We start from the raw sequence: 25,529 nt of genomic DNA, 5'->3' as shown, positions 1-25,529 counted from the left end.
TATTTACTAACATTGGTGCCAAACTGTTCTGGTGATGTTACCCATAGTAACCAATTGACAATAAGTTATGATGTAAAAGCAAAGTTCTATAGTTGGTAAGTGTGCAGTTGAAATTTAGCACCTATGTTAGTACATTAGACTCCTTCTCCATGTTGTTATTTAGAAGACAGGATGCATTTTTGTTTCTTCTCTTATGGGCAGTGGCAGAACTACCAGGGGAGCAGGGGGTGCGAGTGGACCAGGGCCCGCACCCCTTCAGGGCCCCCCGGCAGCCCGCTCACCACTCACCATCTGGCGTGTGCGGAGGGGGGGGCGGGGCCCGGCTGCGCGTCACGCACCAGGGCCCGCGCCCCTCTAGGTACGGCACTGCTTATGGGCCAATATGGAAATGGCTTTTAGGCCTATGAAACGCATAAGGGATATTAAGGCTTATTTGAAGCAGAAAGTCACGGTACTTTACTATAAAGAGAATGAAATACAAGTAGTGACGTCTTGGTTGCCTTCATAAGTAGTGATCAGAAGGCTCTATAGATTTTTGAAATAAGAGAATGAATGTGAATATCGCAAGATAATATTAGTAATTAGTATGATACAGAGAGTGATATTCTGAGCTAATTTGCAGTTGGTTTTCATTTTTTAATTATTTGTGGTTTTTGATTTATTTAGCTTTTTATTCAGCAGCTCTCCAGTTTGCAATTTCAGCAATCTGGTTGCTAGGGTCCAAATTACTCTAGCAACCATGCATTGATTTGAGTAGGAAATTAGAATATGAATAGGCGAGGACCTGAATAGAAACATGAATAATAAAGAGTAGAAATCACAATACATTTCTAGCCTTACAGAGAATTTATTTTTAGAATTTTATTTGAAAGCTGGAAAGAGTCAGAAGAACAAGGCAATTAATTGAAAACCACTACAGATTTAGGATCCAAATTACAGGAAGGACATCTCCATTTTATCCAAATAATCCACATTTTAAAAACCGATTTCCCTTTTCTCTGTAATAATAAAACAGTGCCTTGTACTTGATCCAAACTAAGATATAATTAATCCTTATTGGAGGCAAAACCAGCCTATTGGTTTTATTTAACGTTTACATGATTTTCTAGTAGACTTAATGTTACAGGGCAACCCTTTTGAAATAAAAAAAAGTGGTATAAAGGTGATACCTTTATTGGCTTACTAATATAATCATAGCAAGCTTTCAGAACATCTTAGTCCCTTTTTCAAGATGATTACACTAGTAATCTAATAGATTTAAGAAATTACAGAAAGATCCGTTATCAGGAAAACTGTAGGTCCCGAGTATTCTGGATAATGGGTTATTATGTTTATAAGAAATAAATAATGAAGATCAATTGATAAGTTGCGTAGAATTGGCCATTCAATAACATACTAAAAATTAACTTAAAGTTTAACCACCCCTGTAAGGGGCTAATGACTTAAAAAAAAAATAGTTGCCCACTTGCACTTATATACAATACCCTATGGTAAGAACTTTTATGCATGCATATGCAAACGTTTCATAACCCGAAATATCTGCTTTCCGACTATTGAAGACTGTGACACACACAGAGCATTTGTGTCACCCTTTCTTCTCCCAAGAATGTGGCATCTATAAAAGATTAGGAATTGCCGCAAGATACTCTACATCAGGGATCCCCAACCTTTTGAACCAGTGACCAACATTCAGAAGTAAAAGGAGTTGGGGAGCAACACAAGCATGAAAAATGTTCTTGGGCTGCCAAATAAGTGCTGTGATTGGCCATTTGTTAGCCCCTATGCGGAGTGACAACCTACATTGAGGTTCTGTTTGGCAGTACATCTGGTTTTTATGCAACCCACTTGCCTCCAAGCCTGAAATTCAAAAATAAGCACCTGCTTTGAGGCCACTGGGAGCTTGATGTGTGTGTGCTCCATACATTAACCTAGCTGGATGTTTGCTGGGTAGAGGCAACGGCCAACCTCTTAATAAGTGTCATGGAAGGAATTGGCTCCTGACTCATAAAGCAATGTTTTATTAATATACTAATGTTTGAGAGTGAGCTTGTGCATGTTCTATTGCCTGAAATGCTGGCATGTTAATGAGAGTTTGATTTAGTAGACCAGCACTGCTGTGTATTACCTTTTATTCCGAGTTTTCCATCTGCGGTAAGCTGCTTGGTTATTTGAAAAGCAGATTAGATTCTTCCCTTACTTGTGAAAACTGCTTCTGCCTATAGCTTGATATCGCCTGTTATGGATCTGACCCACAGTGCTTTAAAGCAGCACTAACCATATTTGTATTATATTCTTCTGATTTGTGTAATCCCGATATGAAAGGAATGCATTACAATACATATCTGACTATATTAATTCCTATAAAACTTGCCATACATAGACCAACATTGGCTGATCACTCTCACATACTTGTTTAGGAGCCTGTGTATGTATTCCTGTTAAGGAAGGAGTGAATCAGCCTTTACAGGCAGCCCTTTCCCAGCAGCATGGGGTTCCTCGGTTATCCAATTGTCCTGTGGTGGAATCAACTGGAGATGCACCACCACTTAAATAGTGTGCATATAATAACCTTTGGGAAGGAACTCTAGCTGTGAGATAACAGGGAGACCTATAGTAGCATTGGGTATAATAGCCTCTGGGAAGGGAGATTTTATGCCTATAGCAGCAGTGGGATATTATTCTCTGGGAAGGGACTGTGGCTGTGGGATAGCAGGTATAGTAGGGAGAGATGATGCCTATAGCAGCAGTGGGATATTATTCTCTGGGAAGGGACTGTGGCTGTGGGATAGCAGGTATAGTAGGGAGAGATGATGCCTATAGCAGCAGTGGGATATTATTCTCTGGGAAGGGACTGTGACTGTGGGATAGCAGGTGTAGTAGGGAGAGATGGTGTCTATAGTAGCAGCGGGACAATATTCTCTGGGAAGGGAGTGTGACTGTGGGATAGCAGGTATAGTAGATAGTAGTGAGAGATGGTGCCTATAGTAGCAGTGGGATAATATTCTCTGGGAAGGGGCTGTGGGATAGCAGGTATAGTAGGGAGAGATGGTGCCTATAGTAGCAGTGGGATAATAGTCTCTGGGAAGGGGCTGTGGGATAGCAGGTATAGTAGGGAGAGATGGTGCCTATAGTAGCAGTGGGATAATAGTCTCTGGGAAGGGAGTGTGACTGTGGGAAAGCGGGTATAGTAGGGAGAGATGGTTCCTATAGTAGCAGTGGGATAATAGTCTCTGGGAAGGGGCTGTGGGATAGCAGGTATAGTAGGGAGAGATGGTGCCTATAGTAGCAGTGGGATAATAGTCTCTGGGAAGGGAGTGTGACTGTGGGAAAGCGGGTATAGTAGGGAGAGATGGTTCCTATAGTAGCAGTGGGATAATAGTCTATGGGAAGGGAGTGTGGCTGTGGGATAGCAGATATAATAGGAAGAGATGGTGCCTATAGTAACAGTGGGATAATAGTCTCTGGGAAGGGAGTGTGACTGTGGGATAGCAGGTATAGTAGGGAGAGATGGTGTCTATAGTAACAGTGGGATAATAGTCCCTGGGAAGGGAGTGTGACTGTGGGATAGCAGGTATAGTAGGGAGATATGGTGCCTATAGTAACAGTGGGATAATATTCTCTGGGAAGGGAGTGTAATTGTGGTATAGTAGGAATACTAGGGGATGTCTTGAATAATAGCATTTTATATCAGCGTTGTCCAATCTGAGGCCTGTGTGAAATACAGCATGCAGCAATATTTTTGACTATGTCTTTTACTACGCGCTAAAAGACAATTTCCCCATAGGTTACAGGTTTAAGGTTGTGCAGAACTTAATGATCTCTTCTTGCTTCAGAGTCCATTCTGTTTGTGTTTAGCTGTAATCTCTGTGCCCAGATAGTTTTAGTAGAAATATTATGATTATTTTTCCCTTGTTGCCCAATGAGTAAGGTGCAGGATAAATACCGTCTTCGCCACATGGGCATTAGCTGGTGCGATATTTTGTTTTTAGACTATGGTGGGTATTTTTTTTTTCTAATTCATAATGCCTGTGTGTACAACTAAATGATTCCAGATGAGAAATACTGAATCTGTAGCTTTGTCCTTGATTGGAGCCTAACAGCATAACGTCATTTCAGGCTGAACTCATTTTCTGAGCATTTGATATCTGCAATCAGGCTTTAGCCAGGACATTGGTGTAGAGTATGTGAAAGATAAGTAAAGAATAACATCTCATGTAAACAGTATTCTAGACCTGTTTAAACTGTAGTCTTATTAAGCAGTGTTTTTAAAGGGGAAGCGTAGCCCTTTTGAACGCTTGATTATTTAGTATGAATGAATGCACTGAGATTACCCTTTTAACCTGAGAAAAGTCTAATGGCAGCATAATGAGAAGCACCAGGTGAAGACCTTTGGCAAAAACATCTTGCTATAGTCTACCAAAATAACTGGCAAATATGTCCATTCCAGCATGCACACACACAGGGACCCATTAGTATTAGTGGACAGAAACTCTAACAAACTAGTATATTTCCAAGTCAAGGCAGCCATATATGGGCAGATTTAATCTTCCAATTCGGGCCCTTTTGACAGATTCAGCAGTTTATCTGCCCGTGTATGGGGACCACAGAGGGGCCCAGGCGACCAATATCTGGCCAAAATTGGTCAAATACTGATTGGACAGGTTTGATTTTTCCCTTCGGATCGAGGACTTCATCTGCTGGTCGATGCATTCCTCTTTCTCTCGCAGTTGTAATCCGATCACTTGGCCCTAGGGTTCAATGTATGGCTTCAATATATTACATTATAATCAGACAGAACATGGAGGCAGATTCACACAGATCAGCTGGGATTTTCATTGGAGGATTATTTTGCAATTTAATGTTGCCATGGACCCTGGAGATCTGGGGAAAAGGTTTATTGAGCAATATGGCTTTAACAATGCAAACCTGATGTTGCTGGACTACAGCTTCCAACATGGCTTATCCTTGATAATATGTTAAAGCATGCTGGGATTTCTAGTCCAGAAACAAGTCTGTAAAGTGTAGTTGAGCCAAGCAGTACAGTAAAGTTTATTGTCCCTTTAAGCAGCATCAAAGACACAGGTTTGTTCTTTGCAGATTTTTTCAAACCTTAAATGATTGCTTTGTGCTTGAGCTGGAAAGTTGCTTCCAGTGTTTTTCTCAGACCAGAGCCCATTTGTTGGTAGGGGCACCTGACTCTTTCGAAGTGTAACACTCCATTACATCGTATTTTGTCCTGAAATGTCAACTGTAGTTTTGCCATTAAGGTGACGTGGCTGGAACTGTCTGGTTGGGTGGTTAAGGGGTTAGGGAAAATTAGTGGGGTATTTGATTCTATAGAAAGAAACATTGGTGAGCGGTAGAAAAGGAGAGTTTATAGTTCCATTTCAAAAGTAGGTCCACACCCAACAGAATTACTTTCTGTTATGAAGACTCCATCTGTATTATTAAGTCAGTGGAAAGATATAAGCTCTAACAATGTTGTATACACAACATATACAGATTTATATATTAACAGATGTTTAACAGCTGTACACAAGAGCTCCACTCTCATACACAGTCAATGAAAAAAAAAATATATATATACCCGCACTTGCACTCATAGGTTTGGACATTGCCTATGGGCATTGCTAACCTCTTTCAGCTGCTTCACATCCAAAAAAAAAAAAAATATTCTCTTTCCAAAACACTTCCTAATTCCCATTAATACTTGCTCTGCCTCCTCCTTCTGTTCCTCAAGCATCTCTCTGCACAAGGTCCCTTGTCCTGTTCATATTACACCCATAGGTTTAAATATTTCCCTTCATGCTCCTGACCCTCTCTCCTGGTCAGGGCGTATTTCCTCTCTGCCTAACTTCTCTTTCTTCCCAGTCAAACATCAACTCTGGTCTTCCTTCCCCCTGTCTTTCCACCAATCCTTATCTCCTCTTTGCCAACACTTCCTTCTCTGCATTCAGTTTTCGCCTTTCTTCTGTCTCTCTGTCATAACCCTTATAATAATCTGTTCTCCAGTGGGAAGCCTTCTACTGGTATGCTCTGTAAACAAAATGTCACCCTTTTCCCCTTCCGCTGGCTCTTTCAGAGAGTCATCCTCTCTATTTCTTTCTCCCTCTCTTTCTGACTGCTGTACAATGAATGGGTCACATTTACTAGTATGAACACTGCAGACAGAAGTGTCCATACCCCATACCCCCGCCAAATATTTTTTCCTAAAGTCCCTAATGTGTTATGGTGTGGTATCCTCTGCCTGACAATACATTCTTACCCCTATGGCTGCTCACACCTTCCTGTCCCTCTTTTTTGTCACCTCATTCATCAGGAGAATGATGAACCACTCAAGCTGCTTTTTCTAGCCAGAGCTGATTCCAGCAATGGGGGGAGGCAAAATAGCAGAGCCCTGTGGTCTGTTTGGATAACCAGAGATTTTGCCTAATGTTGAGAAAATAACATGGATGTCTGCATTTGCAATTGGTTTCCCACATTGCTTAAACATTACAGTATTTCCCTGCAAGGAATACAGCTCAGTCTTTTGTTTGTTTAAGCAGCTAAGAAGGGAAAAGTAACAATCACACAACATGTATGAACAGATTATGACAGGGATTTTGTCTTGTGGTGTGATGCATTTAAAGGTTAAGCTCGCCTTAGGCATTTGATATTGGACATGCTTATTGAACACTGAGTGTACAACAAAGTGGAGGAAAACAGTATTGAGGCCTATCCGAGGCCCTGAAAATGAAATGCCCAGCTGTTCCGTGGAATGCTCAGGACTCAGATTTTCCAGGAATGTTTCTACTTTCTTTTCCAAGCTATAGGGATGTTTTTGTGTGAATGTGTAGCGAGGGGAATGTAAAAGTGATTTTCCTTCTTATGAAAGGAGCAGAAATATGCCATTTAAATTAGGAAGTGATTGGAGAAAATGCATGTAGTAGTCAAAAACTTCTCAGACACAGGCACTTGTTCAACATGTAGGGAGAGACTGCATTGGGCGGCCAGCTGACACATTTTTTAGCTGACTCTCTGGTTTCCAAGGAAAACATTATAAAGAGAATGTAGCTCCTTTCCGCGTTTCCTTCATATCCAGTTGGACGTGTTGACTTTGTATTTTTCATTGGGGCTTAGAATGTGTCCAGTGCATGTGATATACAGTAGAACCCCGGTTTTACATTTCCCAGGGGACCACATCAAAATGGTTTAAATTCTGGGAAACAGTTAAAGGAAAACTATACCCCCCAAACAATGTAGGTCTCTATAAAAAGATATTGCATAAAACAGCTCATATGTAAAATCCTGCTTCATGTAAATAAACCATTTTCATAATAATATACTATTCTAGTAGTATGTGCCACTGGGTAATCATAAATAGAAAATTGCCATTTTAAAAAATAAGGGCCGCCCCCTGGGATCCTAGGATTCACTGTACTCACAAACATACCAACAAACCATACATGTTAGGTCACATGAGCCAATTAACAGACAGAGTTCTGTATTTTGCTTCATCACTTCTTCCTGTTACAGTTAAAGTTGTAGTATTTCTGGTCAGGTGATCTCTGAGGCAGCACACAGACCATCACGAAATGGTGGCTCAAGGCAAGAGATGTAAAAGGGCAATATTTACTTAAATATATATTCCAGTTTGGTAAGATTCTTTAATATGATATGAACTATCTGTTGCTTAAGTGTTCATTTTGGGAGTATAGTTTTCCTTTAAATCTAGGAAAGAAAAAACGCAGCTTGCGTGAATGGGCCCTTGACCAAATGGTGTCAATTTAAAAATTGGGGTTCTACTGTACTTTCTAGGTACCTGTTGAGGAATACTATACAGAAAGCCACAAAAGAATTCTGAAACCATAAAAAGGTACAATGCTGTTTTTTTTGTACAAGGTATTTATGTATGTTTATTTTTCTAGCGCTCCTTGAGGGCAAAGCACTGTACAGCAACAAGGTTGCTGAATTTGAGGTTACTTCTGATATTTTGGGGAATATATTTTGCACTGGCAGCTTTGGTGTCAACGTAAATCATAATAATCCAAGGATTGGCCTGGCATCAAATGCCATTGGTAAATATATTACCCAAACTAGCCAGACAGATTTTCTATTGTGTTGTATGTTATATCTATGTAAGTGTCCCCTACCCCACCAACCTGCTCCTTAACTTGCACGTTATTCAGATGCACAAGTTACCATCTGCCCCTCTAGAATACTGCTGAACACAGACAGCTCTGTATTAATTCCGAATGCTCAAGTTCTAGCACTCCATTCAGGGGGAGGGAAGAACCAGTACCATAGAGGAAAAGTGCAAATTGCTAAAAACATAGTAATTTGTGCCTCTTGTTTGCACTTTGCACCCTTCCTTGACATTGATAAATGAGCTCTCATATTTTGTCAGTTCTGGAACCAAAATGCATTGCCTGGGTTTGATTGGGTGGTTGTTGGGAATGTTGTGATGATGACAATGGCTGACTGGGCTGCCAGCGCTCTGTTTGTCTGACTGACTGGAGAGCGAGCTAATTGCAATGTGACGCTTGAGAATATCTGCACAAATTGTACATGCTGTTCCATTCTTTGTCAGTATATAATTGGGGGCAAGACCCTTTTACTTTACTAATTAAACCCCCATTGTGCGGATTTGTGCAGCCAGTAGAAGCATGTGCAAAAACCTCAATTTGCATATTATTTTTTTTAATTCTTTATTTATTACAATATACCATAATTTACAAGAAAAGCATAAAAGGTAAAGAAAAACAAAAAAAAGAAGTGAAGTCTCCGTTACATTCTAAATGAAAATAACATAAGAATGAAAACAGGAAATAAGATAAAATCTCTCCATATTCTCTCAAATTCTCTTCATCTGGAGACCGATTATTACCATAATTACTACAGCAGAAGTAGAGCCCTCCCCCACTGCATAAGGAAAGCTAACAGTATTTGTTTTAAAATTCCATCCAGGGATTCCATATTTTATAACACTTAGCCATTTTTCCCTTTTTCCTAGCTGACATTTCCTCCATATACCTTAATTCCTCCTTAATTCCTCCACTTCTTTTCCATATTCCTCCCAGGTAATGCCCTCTTTTTTTCCATTTACTGGGGATCATAAACCTGGCAGTGGCTAGTAGATATTTAGATAAAGAATCCATAATGGTATTCTTAGAACTGGAGTCATTTAACAACATTACCTCTGTAGCACTTATAGATGTTTTAGGACTACCAATTTGTAAAATCGCATTCTGAATCAAGGTCCAGAATGGCTGAATAATCTCACTTTCATATCATTAATGTAAATAAGTCCCAACAAATCTCCAACAGATATCTTCTGTTCCATACATTTTTTGTAACTTTTTTGGGGTACCATTTTGTTACTAGTTTATAGCCAGCTTCTCGCATTCTAGCATCTATAAATGATCTTATATTCACCACACTTATTTGCTGCCAGTCTTCTTTGCATATTTTTCAGTGATTCTACCCTCTCAGGCTCCAGTTAAAACAATGTCAGGGGGATGTCAAATGTAATTTACTGGACTGTAGTCATTTGCAAAAGCCTTGATATGTGATAAAACAGACACAGGAGCGATATTGCCCTGGCACATGTGGAAACTTTGATTCAGTGATGAATATAAGAACGGCCCTGCTTTAGGCAAATCTAAAGCACTGTGCAATATGTTGGTGCTCTAAAAATACAGTACATGTTAATAATAATAAATACATCTATTGGACTGGGATATTGTCTGTTGCTCATAATATTTCATGCCTCATGGCCGTCTTTTTATCTGTTCACAGTATCTGTGTCTAATTACTTAGTGGCATAGAGCTTAATTTGTAAACCAGCTTTATAAACCATATGATCAGTATCGGAATCTGCCCTCTGGGCTTCTCCTTTATGACAGGGTGACTCCATACACTTGGGCCACCAGCATGCTCTTTTGTTTCTGCAGAATGTTGGAATCCTATTATTGAGACGTTGGACTCCATTGAGATAATGTATGACTGTAAGAATACTACCGGCATAGGTTTTGATTGCATTGCAGTGTATTTAGCACATTAATTGTTCTGCAGATAAAGTAGTGCACTGAGCACTTGAAAGCAGGTTGTCTGTCAGATAATTATCTTATGATGTCTGAGTATTTGCTAGCCATGTTTTATGGCAAATGTTGTTGCATTCCTTCCTCTAGTTTTCTAATTATTTGTAGAATCTATATAGAGACAAACTGGAGCTTTGCTGGTAGATTTGTGTTGCCCAGCACCCTATAAAGTTACTTTATAATTTTGGCAGTTAGTTCATTGTTGTAAAATACATTTGGGTAGAGTCCTCGGCGGGTCTCACTGGCATGCAACATGATTTGCACCCGCCACCCGATAAGTACCCCTACATAGACCTGCTACCTGGCCCGAAAATAGTTTCCTTACCTTCCTTCCCATGGACCTGTGAAACCAGAAGTGATGTCTCACTGAAGGTGAAACAAATTGGTAAGGGGACACATTTTGTGCACATCTCAGGGGAGGGTGGGAGGGCCAATCCCGTAAAATCCCATTAAATTATTCTCAAGATTTTCAGTCTTCTCTTTAGTGATGTGTTACATATAATAGGTGAAGTATATGTGTCATATGTGCCTATGAACTCACAAATAGACACACTTTTTGTATTTTGGAAAGCATTGACAGCAAAAGTAGGAAATTATGCAAATGTCTATGAAGATTTCCATTCGTCCCATGTCATGGTAAAAATAAAAACCAGAAAAGTCCAGTTGCTTTAGTATCATGGTTTAGGGGAAGGCTACAAAAAGTTATCTCAGAGGTTTAAACTGTCAGTTTCAACTGTAAGGAATGTAATCAGGAAATAAAAGGCCACAGGCACAGTTGCTGTAAAACCCAGGTCTGGCAGGCCAAGAAAAATACAGGAGCGGCATATGTGGAGGATTGTGAGAATGGTTACAGACAACCCAAAGATCACCTCCAAAGACCTGCAAGAACATCATGCTGTGGATCTGTACATCGTTCTACAATTCAGCGCAATTTGCACAAAGAACATCTGTATGGCAGGGTGATGAGAAAGATGCCCTTTCTGCACTCACACCACAAACAGAGTCGCTTTTTGTATGTAAAAGCTCATTTAGACAAGCCACTGCCATTTTGGAATAAAGTGCTTTGGACTGATGAGACAAAAATTTAGTTATTTGGTCATAACAAAAAATGATTTGCATGGCAAAGGAAGAACACCGCGTTCCAAGAAAAAACCCTGCTACCTACTGTCAAATTTGGTGGAGGTTCCATCATGCTGTATACTAATTGTTACACTTTATCCGGAGGCGTGTCTGCGTTGTCAGCACAGACTGCTCTGGACGGTTCCTGACTTGTATGTTTGGGTGAGTGCTCTCCTAATTGTGTCTCCATCATGCTGTGGGGCTGTGTGGCTAGTTCAAGGACTGGGGCCCTTGTTAAATTTGAGGGTCCGATGAATTCAACCCAATATCAACAAATTCTTCAGGATAATGTTCAAGCATCAGTAACAAGGTTAAGTTAAGCAAGTGGTTGGATATTCCAACAAGACAATGACCCTAAACACACTTAGACATCTACAAAGGCATTTATGCAGAGGGACAAGTACAATATTCTGGAATGGCCGTCACAGTTCCCTGACTTGAATATCATGGAAAATCTATGGGATGATTTGAAGCAGGCTGTCCATGCATGGCAGTCATCAAATTGAACTTAGCTGGAGAGATTTTATATGGACGAATGGTCAAAAATACAGCCATCCAGAATCCAGACACTGTATGTGGTGTAATCCTTGAGTAATGTCGATCTGGACATTCTTAGATGATTGCGGTAATTTTACCCAAGTACTTATACAAATATAAATGTTCAACGGGAAATGCATTGTTTTTGCTGGCTCTTGGCCATTCCGTAACATTAACCACATAATTGGCTATAAAACGACATCATGGTCAAGCAATTTATATGCTCTTGCTTAAAGGGGACCCGTCACCCAAAAAAATGATTCAAAATCCTATTTTATCAGTTTAGTCAAGGAAAATGAACTTTAACTACACTATATAAATTATTTGAATCTTGTTTCCTTCAGTCTGGGATTTCAAAATTATAGCAAGAAGGCAGCAGCCATTTTGTGGACACTGTTATTAAGACAAGCCTTGTATCATCTCAGAATCTTGTTTGTGCACCTGAATGGGGGACCAGATGTCCATCCCCATGCCCTGACCACACAGTTATATGGTAAAGAGGACTGGGGGAATGTGTGGAGAGCAGTGACATCTAAGAAGTGCTGAATTGAAAGTGAAAGTAATTGTCTGCCCCGCCTCTATGCCACGGGCATAGAGGAGGGGCAGACAATATTTGATTGACAGCTGAGATTTTTAAATGAGCTAACAACAGCTATGAATGCTTAAATAAAAAATAGAAATTGGATTTCATGTTTAATTTGAAAAGGACTTTTATTATACAGATTTTTGTGTCTGGGTGACAGGTCCACTTTAATTGGTGAAAACTTCCCTACCGTTTTATTTAATGTAGGAAACACTAAGGATTGTAGAATATTTAAGATGCACCATTGCAGTTTTGCTCTTTGAAATAAGTTCTAGCTGTGTTGGAATTAGCAGGGGTTTAGGGTTGTTTGGATCCGTATTAAATCCAGATCATCCGATCTTCCCATTTCTTATTAATTCAAAGGTTTATAGCACCTTTGGTGGTCTTAATATTTCTTAGGTCTAACCCCTAGCCCACGCAGAGCATGCTTGGGAAATAAAAGTATGATGGGACTGTGCTCCCCAGTCAAGTACCTCAGTCTATTGCCTTTATTATAGAAGAGGCACACAGACCCAGGGCAGAAGTTTAACATTTTCTCTCACTTAGGGGTGCCTAACAAATTGGCACTTCAGTGATTTAAGAGAGAAAGGGCTAGTGTGTCATTCCGCTTCAAAGGATTGAGGTACAGTAATTGAGATCAATTGTGGACTTTGTGCTGTTAACATGGCAACACAACCTATTTCCCGCATTGCATACCTACATTTTTGTTTGTTGCCCCTGGGGTGATATAATCTTGTAATTAGAATCTGAAAGAAACTCAGTGTATATGATATGCACGTTTTTGCCTTTTATCTGTTCTTTTGTAGTGAATCACCCACAGAGCAAGGGCCTTGCATTTTGGCATTGCTTTTGGTGCCTTATCCCATCTGGGACCAAATTTTTGCATTTGGGCCAAACTGTCCTCTTTGTAAGTGATTCGATCTCATTAAATCTAATGTATGCCTTTCATGTCTGTGTTGACTATCCTGGAATGTGATTTTATTTCTGTGAGACCTCCAGTGCTTTACCACCTGTTAAGTTCTACGGGAGAGAACTCAAAACTAAAACTTATAGTCATCAGTAAACTTAGTAGTTCCATTATTATTATTTACATATTATTATTATATGTGTAAACTACATGGCAAATTTTCCATTGAATGCAACACGATTGTTGGATGCGAACACTGCATGCTGAGTCTTTATCCGACGGTGTAGAGCCAAATTTCTTTGCAAGGATCGGGGGGGGAGTCAGGAGGGGCCGGCGTCCAGTGTCCAGTTCTGGCACTCCGGCGTTCAATTCGGTACGCCACTTTAATTGGTCGCTAGCCTCGGCGGCCCAGTTCAAGACCGTCTGCGGCCCATTTCTGGCCCGTGGCCCGGCAGTTGGGGACCCCTCGACTATTGGATGTAGATGTATGAACAAACGACACAAAGTTGTGAGGAAGGGGGCACCAACATCAGCCAAGATCCACATCATAAAGCCAACACAATGACACCAACTTGAACATGAAACTATGTATGAGTAGACGAATGCTGGTAAATATACTTACATCTGGCTTGCTTGGAATGGATGGTGTCTTTACTTTCTCCCTTACAAAATGGAGCACCCAGGCATTAGTATATTGGGTCTGTGGTCAAGTTAACTAATGGATTTCATCATTTAAATATCTACTGCCACCACCCCTAGCGTGTTTTGTTGTGTTTGTGGTAAAGATGCCTTGATAGTTATTTGAATTCCTGCCATACCTCTCCTATCGCTGAAATACCAGAGATAAAACACACTGATAAAGGATACATAAGTCTCTTGTTACTGTAGGAATAAGCTATAATTTCACATAATATATAGTATATTCTCTAACCTTAAATGAATTGTTCAGTATAATAAAAACTGGGTAAATAGACAGACTGTGTATAATAATTTTTTTTAAAAATATAGTTAGTTAGCCAAAAATGTCTAAGATGTCTAACATAACAGAACACTACCTGCTTTGCAGCTCTCTTGGTTTCCCCTGTTTGGATACCAATCATTGATTTGAAGGGGGGGGTGCACATGGGTCATAACTCTTTGCTTTAAATCTGAGCTGAATGCTGAGGATCAATTGCAAACTCACTGAACAGTTATGTCCCATGTGGCCCCCCTTCAAGTCGCGACTAACTCAGAGTTAGAGAGCTGAAAAGCAGTAGTAGTGTTCTGGCTATTATGTTAGACATCCAGTCACTCCAGCCTTTATACATTACATTTTTGGCTAACTAACTTATATCAGAAACATTTTTTATTTTGCACAGCCTATCTATTTACCCAGTTTTTATTTTTACACAACTGTTCCTTTAAGAAGACAACAGGAAAGCTGCACTAAGGAGTGGTGACTTTTAGGGCTATTCCACACGGGGAGATAGCGACGCGTTTGCGGTCGCGGCGACAAAGCGCCGCGACAGTCGCCGCGACCGGCGCAGGTGACAGTTTTGTATGGGCGCCTATGTAAAAACGCCTGTGCTAACCACACGAGGCGATGCGCTTTTCAACAGTCGCCTGAAAATGCCTCGCCAGGCTTTTTCAGGCGACTGTTGAAAAGCGCATCGCCTCGTGTGGTTAGCACAGGCGTTTTTACATAGGCGCCCATACAAAACTGTCGCCTGCGCTTGTCGCGGCGCTTTGTCGCCGCGACCGCAAACGCGTCGCTATCTCCCCGTGTGGACTAGCCCTTAAGGAGAAGGAAACCCCCTAGGCGCAAAAATCCCTCCCCTCCCCTGTGTTGCCCCCCTCCCCCCCTGGCCTACCTGTCCCCCGGGCAAATGCTCCTAACTTGCTACTCACCCCTCTGCGCAGGTCCTGTCCATGGAGTTCACAGGAGCCATCTTCTCCCAATCGGTCTTCTTCCTGCTTTGACCGGCGTTTTTTGGTGCATGCGCAGTAGGAGCATTTACCGGAACGGACCTACTGCGCATGTGCCAAAGTGGAATCGTAAAACTGTGACTTTCGGCGCATGCCCAGTAGATCCGTACCGGTAAATGCTCCTACTGCGCATGTGCCAAAAAACGCCGGTCAAAGCAGGAAGAAGACCGCTTGGGAGAAGATGGCTCCTGTGAACTCCATGGAGAGGACCTGCGCAGAGGGGTGAGTAGCAAGTTAGGGGCATTTGCCCGGCAGGTAGGCCAGGGGGGAGGAGGGGGGGCAACACAGGGGAGGGGGGAGTAATTTTGCGCCAAGGGGGTTTCCTTCTCCTTTAAAGGAGAACCAGCAAAATATATTGACCTAGCCAGAGGTTTGGCAGCTCTGTAACAGTAATGACTCTGGCATCTTAACTTGTCCAAAACAGCTCCCCATCTTTAATCTCGCAAGGTCACCATTTGAGTGTCAGCAACTGCTCTGGACTGCTACTGAGAAGCTAAGGAAAAGCTGATCATAGATTTGTACGATTTTCAGACAGTGTGTGGACATGGTGATTGGCCGTTCAGTTGATTAGACAGGTTTAATGATTTACAGTATAACGGCTACAGATAATATCTCTGCATGTATTGCTTATCTGGCGATATCAGTGGGTGACTGTCACTACTATTTGTCGGACATAACTTTTGTACGATTACTGCCTGTCCATTAATGGCCCAAGCATTGTATGATTTGTTCTCTTTACTACTTTATATTAATCTGAATGGTTAGTTGCAGGTCGAAAGATTGGCACAGACGATAGTTCGTCCGACATAGGCTATAATCTGCATGTCTATGCCCAGCTTTAGGAGCACCATACATTACATAAGCAGAGGCAGTGGTTTTATCTGGTGCTGCAGGGCCGTGTACTTTTGAGCTATATACTTATGTTCTCGGCATATGGTAAATTATATAGGGCAAGCTCTTTGTGTTCATGGAATATTCCCAGTGAAAGCGGCTAAAGAAGAAGTAATATGAGAAAAGAAGCAACGAGTGATGCAAACACGATACGCATATATAGTGTATTTATTACTGTCGACAGTTAATGAGAAAACAGCATATTTTATAAACTGTTTTATAGACATTCCCTGTAAATGTGGATCGCTGTGTCGCCCAAAAGATTTGGCCAAATCAATAACAGTTTGTTGCCTTTTGTAATGACCTTTTTAACCATTCAGGGTTTTTTTCTGTAACCTCTCTAAAATCACATGACATTGTTTAACTAGCAGGGAGGAATGCATAGAATTCCTGAGGTATAAAAAAATGTTCCATTAAAATGACGGATGGGGCCTTTCAGACTAAACACTGATAGTAACTAGCAAATACAGAGAAAAGGGTACTTGGCGTATCATAGAAACATATTTTCACCCTTTTGTAATAGCGCAGTTAAAACATCATGTTTTTCACATTCCATAAAATACTGGTATGAAAAGAGGATGTGATTTATCTATTGTGGTTGTCATTTCTCTTCACTGTGGGCACTTTGATTGGTTGACACACCAACCAATTAGGTTTGTGAGTGCCGACATGTGCAATCTGGGCTAGAATTCAAGTTGCTGGAAGGTACTAGGGGGCTTTCACCCTTTAAGAGATTTTACAGTATTGCTATATCAGAGGTGTACTTAAAGTGATAACGGACACTAAAAAAACGACTTTTTAAAATATGAATGTAAACTAAAAGTTACCTATAGGTCATGTTGATCGTTTTTTGCTGAGAGGTTTATTTTTGTAATTGTTAGTTGAAGTTTCTAAACCTGACTGTTTTGCCAACCTGTTCAATTTTCTAATGATAATGGACTCCTGCTGCACAAATATGGCAGCCCCCTCATACAGGAACATGGGGCATCAGACAGGTAATGTAAAAGCATTGTGCAAATACTGTATGGCAAAGTTTTATAAGTAGCTTTCAAAGGCAATATTATGATAGATGTAAAAAAGGGTTTAATTTCTGGTGTCAGTATCTCTTTAAGACATTATTTTTCAATAAATAATTGTTATTACTGTAATATTAAAATGGTGGTGATCTAAGCTGTGATGTTTGTAAGGTCAGGTTCGCTGCTTGTGATGTCAATTTTCAAATAATCATCCATTTGTCTAATATACTGTATATTATTTCATTTTATTACAGTAACATAATAGGTCTTTGAAGCCCATGGACTCATAAAGTCAATAAATGCTATAGCTTGTGGGAGTCTCTCTGCAGTAGGTAAAGGATCCTTTATCCGGAAATCCGGAGCAGAATCTCTGGGTTTCATTATAGGCAGCTGTTAGAATTGATACAATAGTTGCTAATACTCCAGAAATGCTGCTAAGAAATGTATCAACTATAAATGTTGCAAAATTATAACCGTTTAGAGTCTGCACTAGTGATGTGTGGGCCGACCCGATACCCGCGCGTCCCGGTCGACCTCGCAGTGCTCCTCGACCTTCAAATGCGGCATCCGACTTCCGGGTTACGTTTTTTTAGTAGAAAAGTTTATATCAAAAACGATATAAGTCCCAAGGCCTCTTCAAGTAAAAAAATATTAATTTATTGTTATTCACATTAAAACAGTAACTAGTACATACTACCCCACATACCCCACCTTATGCGTTTTGCACCCTCCGGCGCTTAGTCATAGGTGTAGCGCCGGAGGGTGCGAAACGCGTAAGGTGGGGTATGTGGGGTAGTATGTACTAGTTACTGTTTTAATGTGAATAACAATAAATTAATATTTTTTTACTTGAAGAGGCCTTGGGACTTTTCTGCAGTGGATTGCCTTTTTGAACTGGGGCGAGTCCCTTGGGCCTGGCTGAATAACTATATGGACTCCCGATTTTGAATTGAAATATACGGTTTTATAGTGTCTCGTCTGCACACCCCGTCCCTTTTGCAACGTCATCGACAGCGCTGGTCTATAAAAGGACCCCTGGAGCGGGTGCGGGCGGGCGCGGGTATTAGCAGGGCGGGTTAGGGTCAGGTGCGGGTCAGGGGAACCCTGACCTGCACATCACTAGTCTGCACCTGAATTACTGAGCTGCCAGACTCCAACACTAAACTTTAAACTTTAAACTTAGATTTTAGAAAAGCAGTAAAAAGTAAATAATGGAAAGTAATTGAAAATAGTATTTATTTCTGGGGAACAATCTGAAAGTGTTTGGAAGGTGAACAACCCCTTTAAGTCTACTAGAAAATCCCTTTAAACATGAAATAAACCCAATAGGCCAGTTTTGCCTCCAGTAAGGATTAATTATATCTTAGTTTGGATCAAGTACAAGCTACTGTTTTAATATTACAGAGAAAAAGGAAATCATTTTTTAAAATTTGGATTTTTTGAATAAAATGTTGTCTACGGGAGAACATTCTGTAATTCAGAGTTTTTTGGATAACTGGTTTCCGGCTAACCAATAAACCAATAAGTTTTCAAGCATAAAGCAGATGTAGTAGAGTCAATCACCAAAATAAAGATGTGGCCCAGGTGCCCCAGGCCCTCAGCTCAGGGAGTGGACAATCGTATAGAAAAAGCATAAATGTTGGTGCCGGGCACACTAGCACAGAAAACAGTGCAACCAGCATCAGAATTTAATAATCTGCCCTGTAGCATCAGTTTATATCTAGTGATGGACGAATTTGTCCAGTTTCGCCACGAAACGGGCGAAAAATTCTTGAAATGCAAATGCTATTTGATGCTCATTCGCTGTAATTCTGCTAATTTATTTGCCGGCAGCAAAACACGCAAATTCGTGCCTGCCGAATAAATTCTCCCATCACTACTTATATTACATAAAAGCCTTATTTTCTGCTTGATCATTTGCGATGACCCCTAAGCTTAGCTTCTCAACAGCTGCTCAGAGCCCACTGAGCATGTGAGTGTCACAGACACTTTCCAAGATGGTGACCCCCTGTGACAAGTTTGTCCTGGATCTATGCTGCTATTGAGAAGTTGAAACCGTTGGCTGGTGCAATGAGTTCATTATATAAAATAGGCATTTTAAGCCATATTCATTTTTAGGGTTTAGTTTAAACCTGCAGTTAACCCTGCCTCAATAAACTGCTGACAAAAATCTGTGTGCTCATCAACTACTGGGTCTACTGGTGCTTCCTACACAGACCTAGAAGGGACATAAGCAAATTAAATTTCCATTCTGGGTAGTCTAATTGCATTTCAATGGGATCACAGGACAGTTGTCCAAATTACTTTCCACTATTCCCATACACGCACCATTGGTCAGTCAGGAAGGTCAGTGAGCTGGCAGTCGTGTCAGGCATTTAGCGTCTGAGATGTACTGTTCATGAGATTAAATATTGCTGAAAAAAAAATCTTATTTTCATACTCCTTTATTTGACTCTTGTGATTTCCACAAATGTCTAGCATGAAGCGCCCTTTTAAAGACAATTGTTTAATTCACAATTTCAAATGCAATTAGTCTTTGGAATTTTAGTTGCAAAATATTGTAAGATTACCCGGCTTCATTCTCTTATATCAGGGGAAACAGTACTCTTACAGTTTATCTAAACTTGCTGTAAAACAGCCAGAAAATCACTTAAATGAAGTTATGGAAACTTTAACAAAGATCTCTATGAATGTTCCAACATGTTCTTACATATAGAGGAATTTTCCCACCCCATGATCATTGTACTCCTCTACTGTGTACATACAAACCTTTACGGTAGGGGGGCAGGATATAGTTTTATGGGAGTGACTGGGAGCAGTTCACCTAAGGAGTGTGAATTGTTTTTATCCTTACAACAAGTGAATTACAAATCATTGACACGTATACTAAAATCTCAAGCTCAGAGCGTTCCAAACACAGAGATCTCTTGTCACCCGGCAAGTGCAGAGTTGGTATTTGTAGCCCTGCTCCTTTGTTCAGATGATTTCCTCTTTCCATTCAGTTTGAAGCTGCCTAATGGAGTGCAGGTGTTTCTGCAGGTGCTTCAGGCTGTGTGTAACCTCTCAGATTGCATCCAAGAGGCCTTTGAAAAGGTTTAACACCAGTCTAAAACCCCTGTGGGGGTATACGTTGGTACGACAGCTGACAGTTGTCAATTAGAAAAAAAGGTCTAGTGTAATGAAAGCGTGACCTTATAATTATTCGTTTTGTGTTTACATTCCTGCACCACCCATGTAGTTATCCTGTACTCATTACAAGGAGTATTCAACAATGTTTTCTGATATAGTCAAATTAACTTTATTGGTGTAAACAAAAACTTTTATTTTTCTAAAGTTTGTATTTCTGCTTGGGAAGTTTATTTACTGTTAGTTGACAAGTTGACCATACTTTGGCTGATACTCTCGATATTGACGATACTGTGGCTGATACTCTCGGAGTTGACCATACTCTGGCAGATACTCTCGGAGTTGACCATACTCTGACTGATACTCTCGGAGTTGACCATAATCTGGCTGATACTCTTGGAATTGACCATACTCTTGATGCTTTATGCTATCCAACTGATCAGCCCATGGGTTTGATGCCTACCTTCTATTGTTCATTCATTTAAGGATGTTCGTAAAAGAACAACACTCCAGGAAGTGAAAGGGAGCTGTGTCTCCTATTAACTTCCTTATTTGCCAATGCACCATACACCCATCAACACATTGCATTGATTGCTCTGTCCAAGCACCCTCCCCCCCAAGCTTGGCATACATGCTGAGATGATCAAGCAGTATGGTCAAACTGGCTGACTAAACCTGGGTATGCTTGGACAGCTTCAGTCATGTTTCAAATTGAAAAAATTAATGTGTTATGCTTTATGTATAGCTTTCGCTAGATTAGAAATGTATCTCAAGCTTTGGTTTTCAGGAATTTTTTTACCCATGTTTGTAACATGTGGGCTGTAGATATGCACATAGCATTGTTGTTATGGCCTTTCAGTCAAGATTCCAGGAAAATCTTAGAAACCAGGATAAGGTTTTACCCCCACAGCATCACCCAAGGTAGGCTAGTTTTGCTTCTCAAAAGTGATTTGAAGAGTGGCCAAAATAGGAAAAGCTGACTTGCAAAATCGTCAAACCTGACTTGTGAGTGGCTCGAATTATTCTAGTCACAGGCCAAAATAACCCCAACAAATTCTGATCAGTTTCTCAAATACAGTTGGCTTGAAAAATCAGAGGTTTAGTATGTTCTACTGATTTATCGACCGGTCAGAAATGGGGTGATTACCTCAAAATTCTCTAAATTACCTCAAATTCCTGTTTCTGAAAAGGCAATGCAATAGTGCCAAAGTAATGACTTCTTGGTGGCATTCTGTTTGTTTCCCTGTGTTTATAGACATGCTGACTACCATCTGGCTAGTAAGTGCTACTGCCTCTCCAATATATTCAGTGGAATGAGTGTGCGTGATTTGTTCTGCAGACTAAATTCTCTATAGTCCTTTAAAAGATGTTGACACCATGGATGTCAAACATGCAGCCCTCCAGCTGTTAGGGAGGTTGATATAAAGTGTAGTTCCTAACAGCTGGGGAGTACTGTGCTCTGACAACCTTGATTTATACCTTGCTTATCAACAGGAGTATGTAGAGCAAACCAGTAACTATACAATTTATTCTCTTGTCTTTACAGGGACCTTCGGTTCAACAGAATTAAGGATATCCAAACAGGAGCATTTAAACACTTAAAGAACCTTAACACATTGTAAGTATATATTAAGAAGCAAATAAGATTTCTTGTAAGCAGTTGCGTTATTGAGTTTTAGCCAACAAGATCCATGGTTCATTGGGAATTCTTAAGCCACTGTAACTAACTGAGCAGCTGAATTATTCAGAGAGGCGGTAATTCTTGTCATCTGTGCATAGTGTAAACAAAGGGAGTATATAACTTCCCTTTAGTCAAATATAGTCCACCTTCATGTCAGCGTTTGGGGAGAGATGTTGTCTGTTGTTCAAGAGACCTGCTCTTATTCTGACAAATTCTTCAGCTAAGTTTCGTGGTTGGATAATTGTTTTTTTTTTTACCCCCGTAAAGCAATGTTAAGGGAGGTTTTATAACCTATAATATCTGAACAGTGATACTTCATTATAACCAGTTGAATTCCAGTTAAATAAAAATCCAGTTGTGAAGGCACAACTCACTCACTGCTGATTGTGGCTGGTGAGAAAAAAAAAAGTTACACTGGTTTCTGTAGGGTTTGATCCATTGGGGAAAAAATAGTTCTTGCAGCTGCTTATCTCCCCTTGGAAATGACACTTTAAAGGACCAGTAAGGTGAAATTGTTTTAAATGAATGACAATATAATGTACTGTTGTCCTGCACTGGTAAAGCTGGTGTGTCTGCTTCAGAATCCCTACAATAGTTTATATATGTAGCTATGGGGGCAGCCTGGCAAAACGGGTAGATTAGTCGCCAGGCGACAAATCTCCTATTCTTCGCGGCAATTAATCTCCCCGATCTGCCTTCCGCCGGCTAAAATTAATATTGCCTGGGGGCAGGCAGGCACTCGGAGCGCTTTGTTTTCTGAAAACTCCCGTTACAGGGATTTTCATTTTAGCCTGCGGAAGGCAGGGGAAGATTAGTCGCGGGCGAAGATCGGGGCAATTAGTCGCGGCGAAGAAGAGGTGATTTGTCGCCTGGCGACTAATCTCCCTGAATCTTCCCGTGTGGCCAGACCCTAACAGAATCCAGACCCTTAAAATCATGTGACTTTAGATCTGTGATCCTCAATTTTTTTTACCTATGAGCCACATTCAAATGTAAAAAAGTTGGAGTGTAACAGAAGCATGCAAAACGTTCCTGAGGGTGCCAATTATGGGCTGTAATTGACTTTTAGTAGGCCCCTGTGTGGACTGACAGCCTACAAGAGGCTCTGTTTGGCAGTGCACCTGGTTTTTATGCAACCAAAACTTGCTCCCAACCCATAAATTCTAAAATAAGCACCTGCTTTGAGGCCACCAAGTGCAACATCCAAGGGGTTGGTGAGCAACATGCTTGTCACTGCATTAGATCATGTGATAATGTAAATTGCTTTTTTTTCCGGCCATTAATTTACCATAAAAATACCATTTGCATATGCACATCGGGATTTGGATTTATTCTGGGATTCATGGAAGGTTCGGCATTCAACCTGATCTTAACCTGAGTTAATAATTGGCACCTATCTTACCTGACAATACTTTTTATGTTTTTTCTCCTGGCTGCAGTGTTTTATGACACATCCTGCATGTCAAAAAAGTTCTATCTATTGCTCCCAAAGGCATTTCACACTCTTACACAAAGACTCTTTTGATAATAATATGTTATTTCAAAAATATTTTTATAATAGCATCCTTTGAATAATAATATTCATGCCCTGTTGCTGAGAGGTGTGACAACTTGATGTGCTACATTATGAGCCAGTCGTATGATTGCTGGTGATGTGCTATCACCTTGCTGTTTCTGCTGACACCTAGAAAATCATAGGAAAATGAAGAAGGAATACAGGTGCTCAGAATGCCTCTTCCAGACCAAATACAAAAAAATTACTTCATGCTACAATCAATACAGTATGGTCAATACAATTTTTCTAAGGCACGACAAGCAGAAACGTAACTCTTAATGTAGTCTGGGTTAGCCTTTGTCTCACCCATCTTCACTGATCATATTAATCATCTTAGCAACAGCTAATATGCTCATGTACGCTCTCATCAAACTACTGTAATCTGTTACTTACTGGCTTCCCTAACTCCCATCTCTTCCTACTATAGTCTGTATTTAATTAGTGCTGCCAGAACATTCCCTTCTGTCATCCAAGAGAGAGAGAGGGTCTCTCCAATTCTGAAGTCCTTTTTATGACTGAGCATAGAGCAAAGAACAATTTATATCCTGAAGTCCTCCATTCTCCTGATTCGCACTACATTTCTTCTTTTGTACAACTGTATATACCTGTTCAACTCCTCCATTCCTATGAGAGACACATTCTGATCACATCACCCACTAACAATGCTTTTTCCTGCCTTAAAGAAGAAGAGGTGAAATCACTGTGGGGTGCCAAATGTTGCACCAGCCCAAGCTACTTTTGTAGGAACAGCACGCAATCTTCTTGCGCTTCTTCTTCCATGTGGGCCATGTGCAGTAAAGTGCAAAGCGCGGGGCCATTGAAGATTGAAGAAGTTGATTGCTCTGTGGTGCTCCTAAAGAAATACCCCGGGCTGGTGCACTTTTTCAGCTACCAGGAGCAGTGGCTCAGGGTTTAAAGGAAAACTATACCCCTTAATGAATACTTAAAGGAGAAGAAAAGATACTGATACAGTTTATTGCCAATAGATTAGCCACAATAATGCAAGCTAGAATGCTATACTTATTCTGCAGAATGCTTTACCATACTTGAGTAAACGGCTCTAGACACTGTCTCTTTGTTTAGGATAGAAGCTGCCATATAAGCTTGGTGTGACATCACTTCCTGCCTGAGTCTCTCCTTGCTCACTTACAGCTCTGAGCTCAGATTACAGCAGGGATGGGAGGAGGAGCAAACTAAGCATGCTCAAGCCCTGCCCTGGAGGTTATACTGAAAACAGGAAGTCTGATACAGAAGCCCATGTGTACACAATAGAAGGAAAGAAATGCAGTGTTTCTTTTGACAGAGGACTCAGAGCAGCATTACTTTGAGGGTTTACTGGTGTATTTATATAGATCTTTTTGATAAAGCTTACTTAATTGTAGCCTTTCCTTCTCCTTTAAGCAACAGATTAAGTTCATATTAAGTGGCATATTAAAAATTCTTACCAAACTGGAATATATTTAAGTAAATGTTGCCCTTTTACATCTTTTACCTTAAACCCCTATTTCGTGGTGGTGCTGCCTCAGAGATCACCTGGTCAGAAATACAATTCTAAGGGGCAGCTTTATCAAGGATCGAATTGAAAATTCTAATTTTATCATTTTTATATGGTCAAAATGGTCACATCGACTAGGCAGTTATTCCAATTTGATTCAAGTTTTAAAAAAAAAATTCGAATTCGAGAACTCGAATTCGACTATTCGCCACCTAAAACCTGCCTAATTGCTGTTTAAGTCAATGGGAGACGTCCGAGGATCAATTTGGAGTTGTTTGCAGCCTTCCTGACATTTTTCTCTAAAAAAAAAAAACTTGAATAGAGTTTTTTTAAACTCGAATAGAATTCAATTTAAATTCGATTCGAGTTTTCGGGTCAATAAATAAATTTCGAATTTATGGGAGTTTAGGGGGAGTTTAGGGGGAGTTTTTGAAAACTCGACCTTTGATAAATGTGCCTCTAACTGTGGGAGCAAAATACAGAACGCTGTTTGTTAATTGGCTCATGTGACCTAACATGTATGGTTTGTTTGGCTTATTTGTGTGCACCATAAATTGTAGGATCCCAGGGGCCGG

General features: G+C 40.5%; 1 protein-coding gene across 2 annotated transcripts in view; it reads left to right on the top strand.

Annotated features, from left to right (window-relative positions):
- The window catches only part of pxdn.L (peroxidasin L homeolog), an 86,404-nt gene that overhangs the window by 10,747 nt on the left and 50,128 nt on the right, over window positions 1-25,529 (top strand). For both annotated transcript variants that reach the window (XM_018263995.2, XM_018263994.2), the window contains exon 2: window positions 21,770-21,841. In XM_018263995.2, the coding sequence (XP_018119484.1) occupies window positions 21,770-21,841 (72 nt within the window). The remainder of the gene's footprint in view (window positions 1-21,769; window positions 21,842-25,529) is intronic.

The sequence above is a fragment of the Xenopus laevis genome, chromosome 5L (genome assembly GCF_017654675.1).
Source record: "Xenopus laevis strain J_2021 chromosome 5L, Xenopus_laevis_v10.1, whole genome shotgun sequence".
Classification (NCBI taxonomy): domain Eukaryota; kingdom Metazoa; phylum Chordata; class Amphibia; order Anura; family Pipidae; genus Xenopus; species Xenopus laevis.
This window is presented reverse-complemented; position numbering and strand designations above follow the sequence as displayed.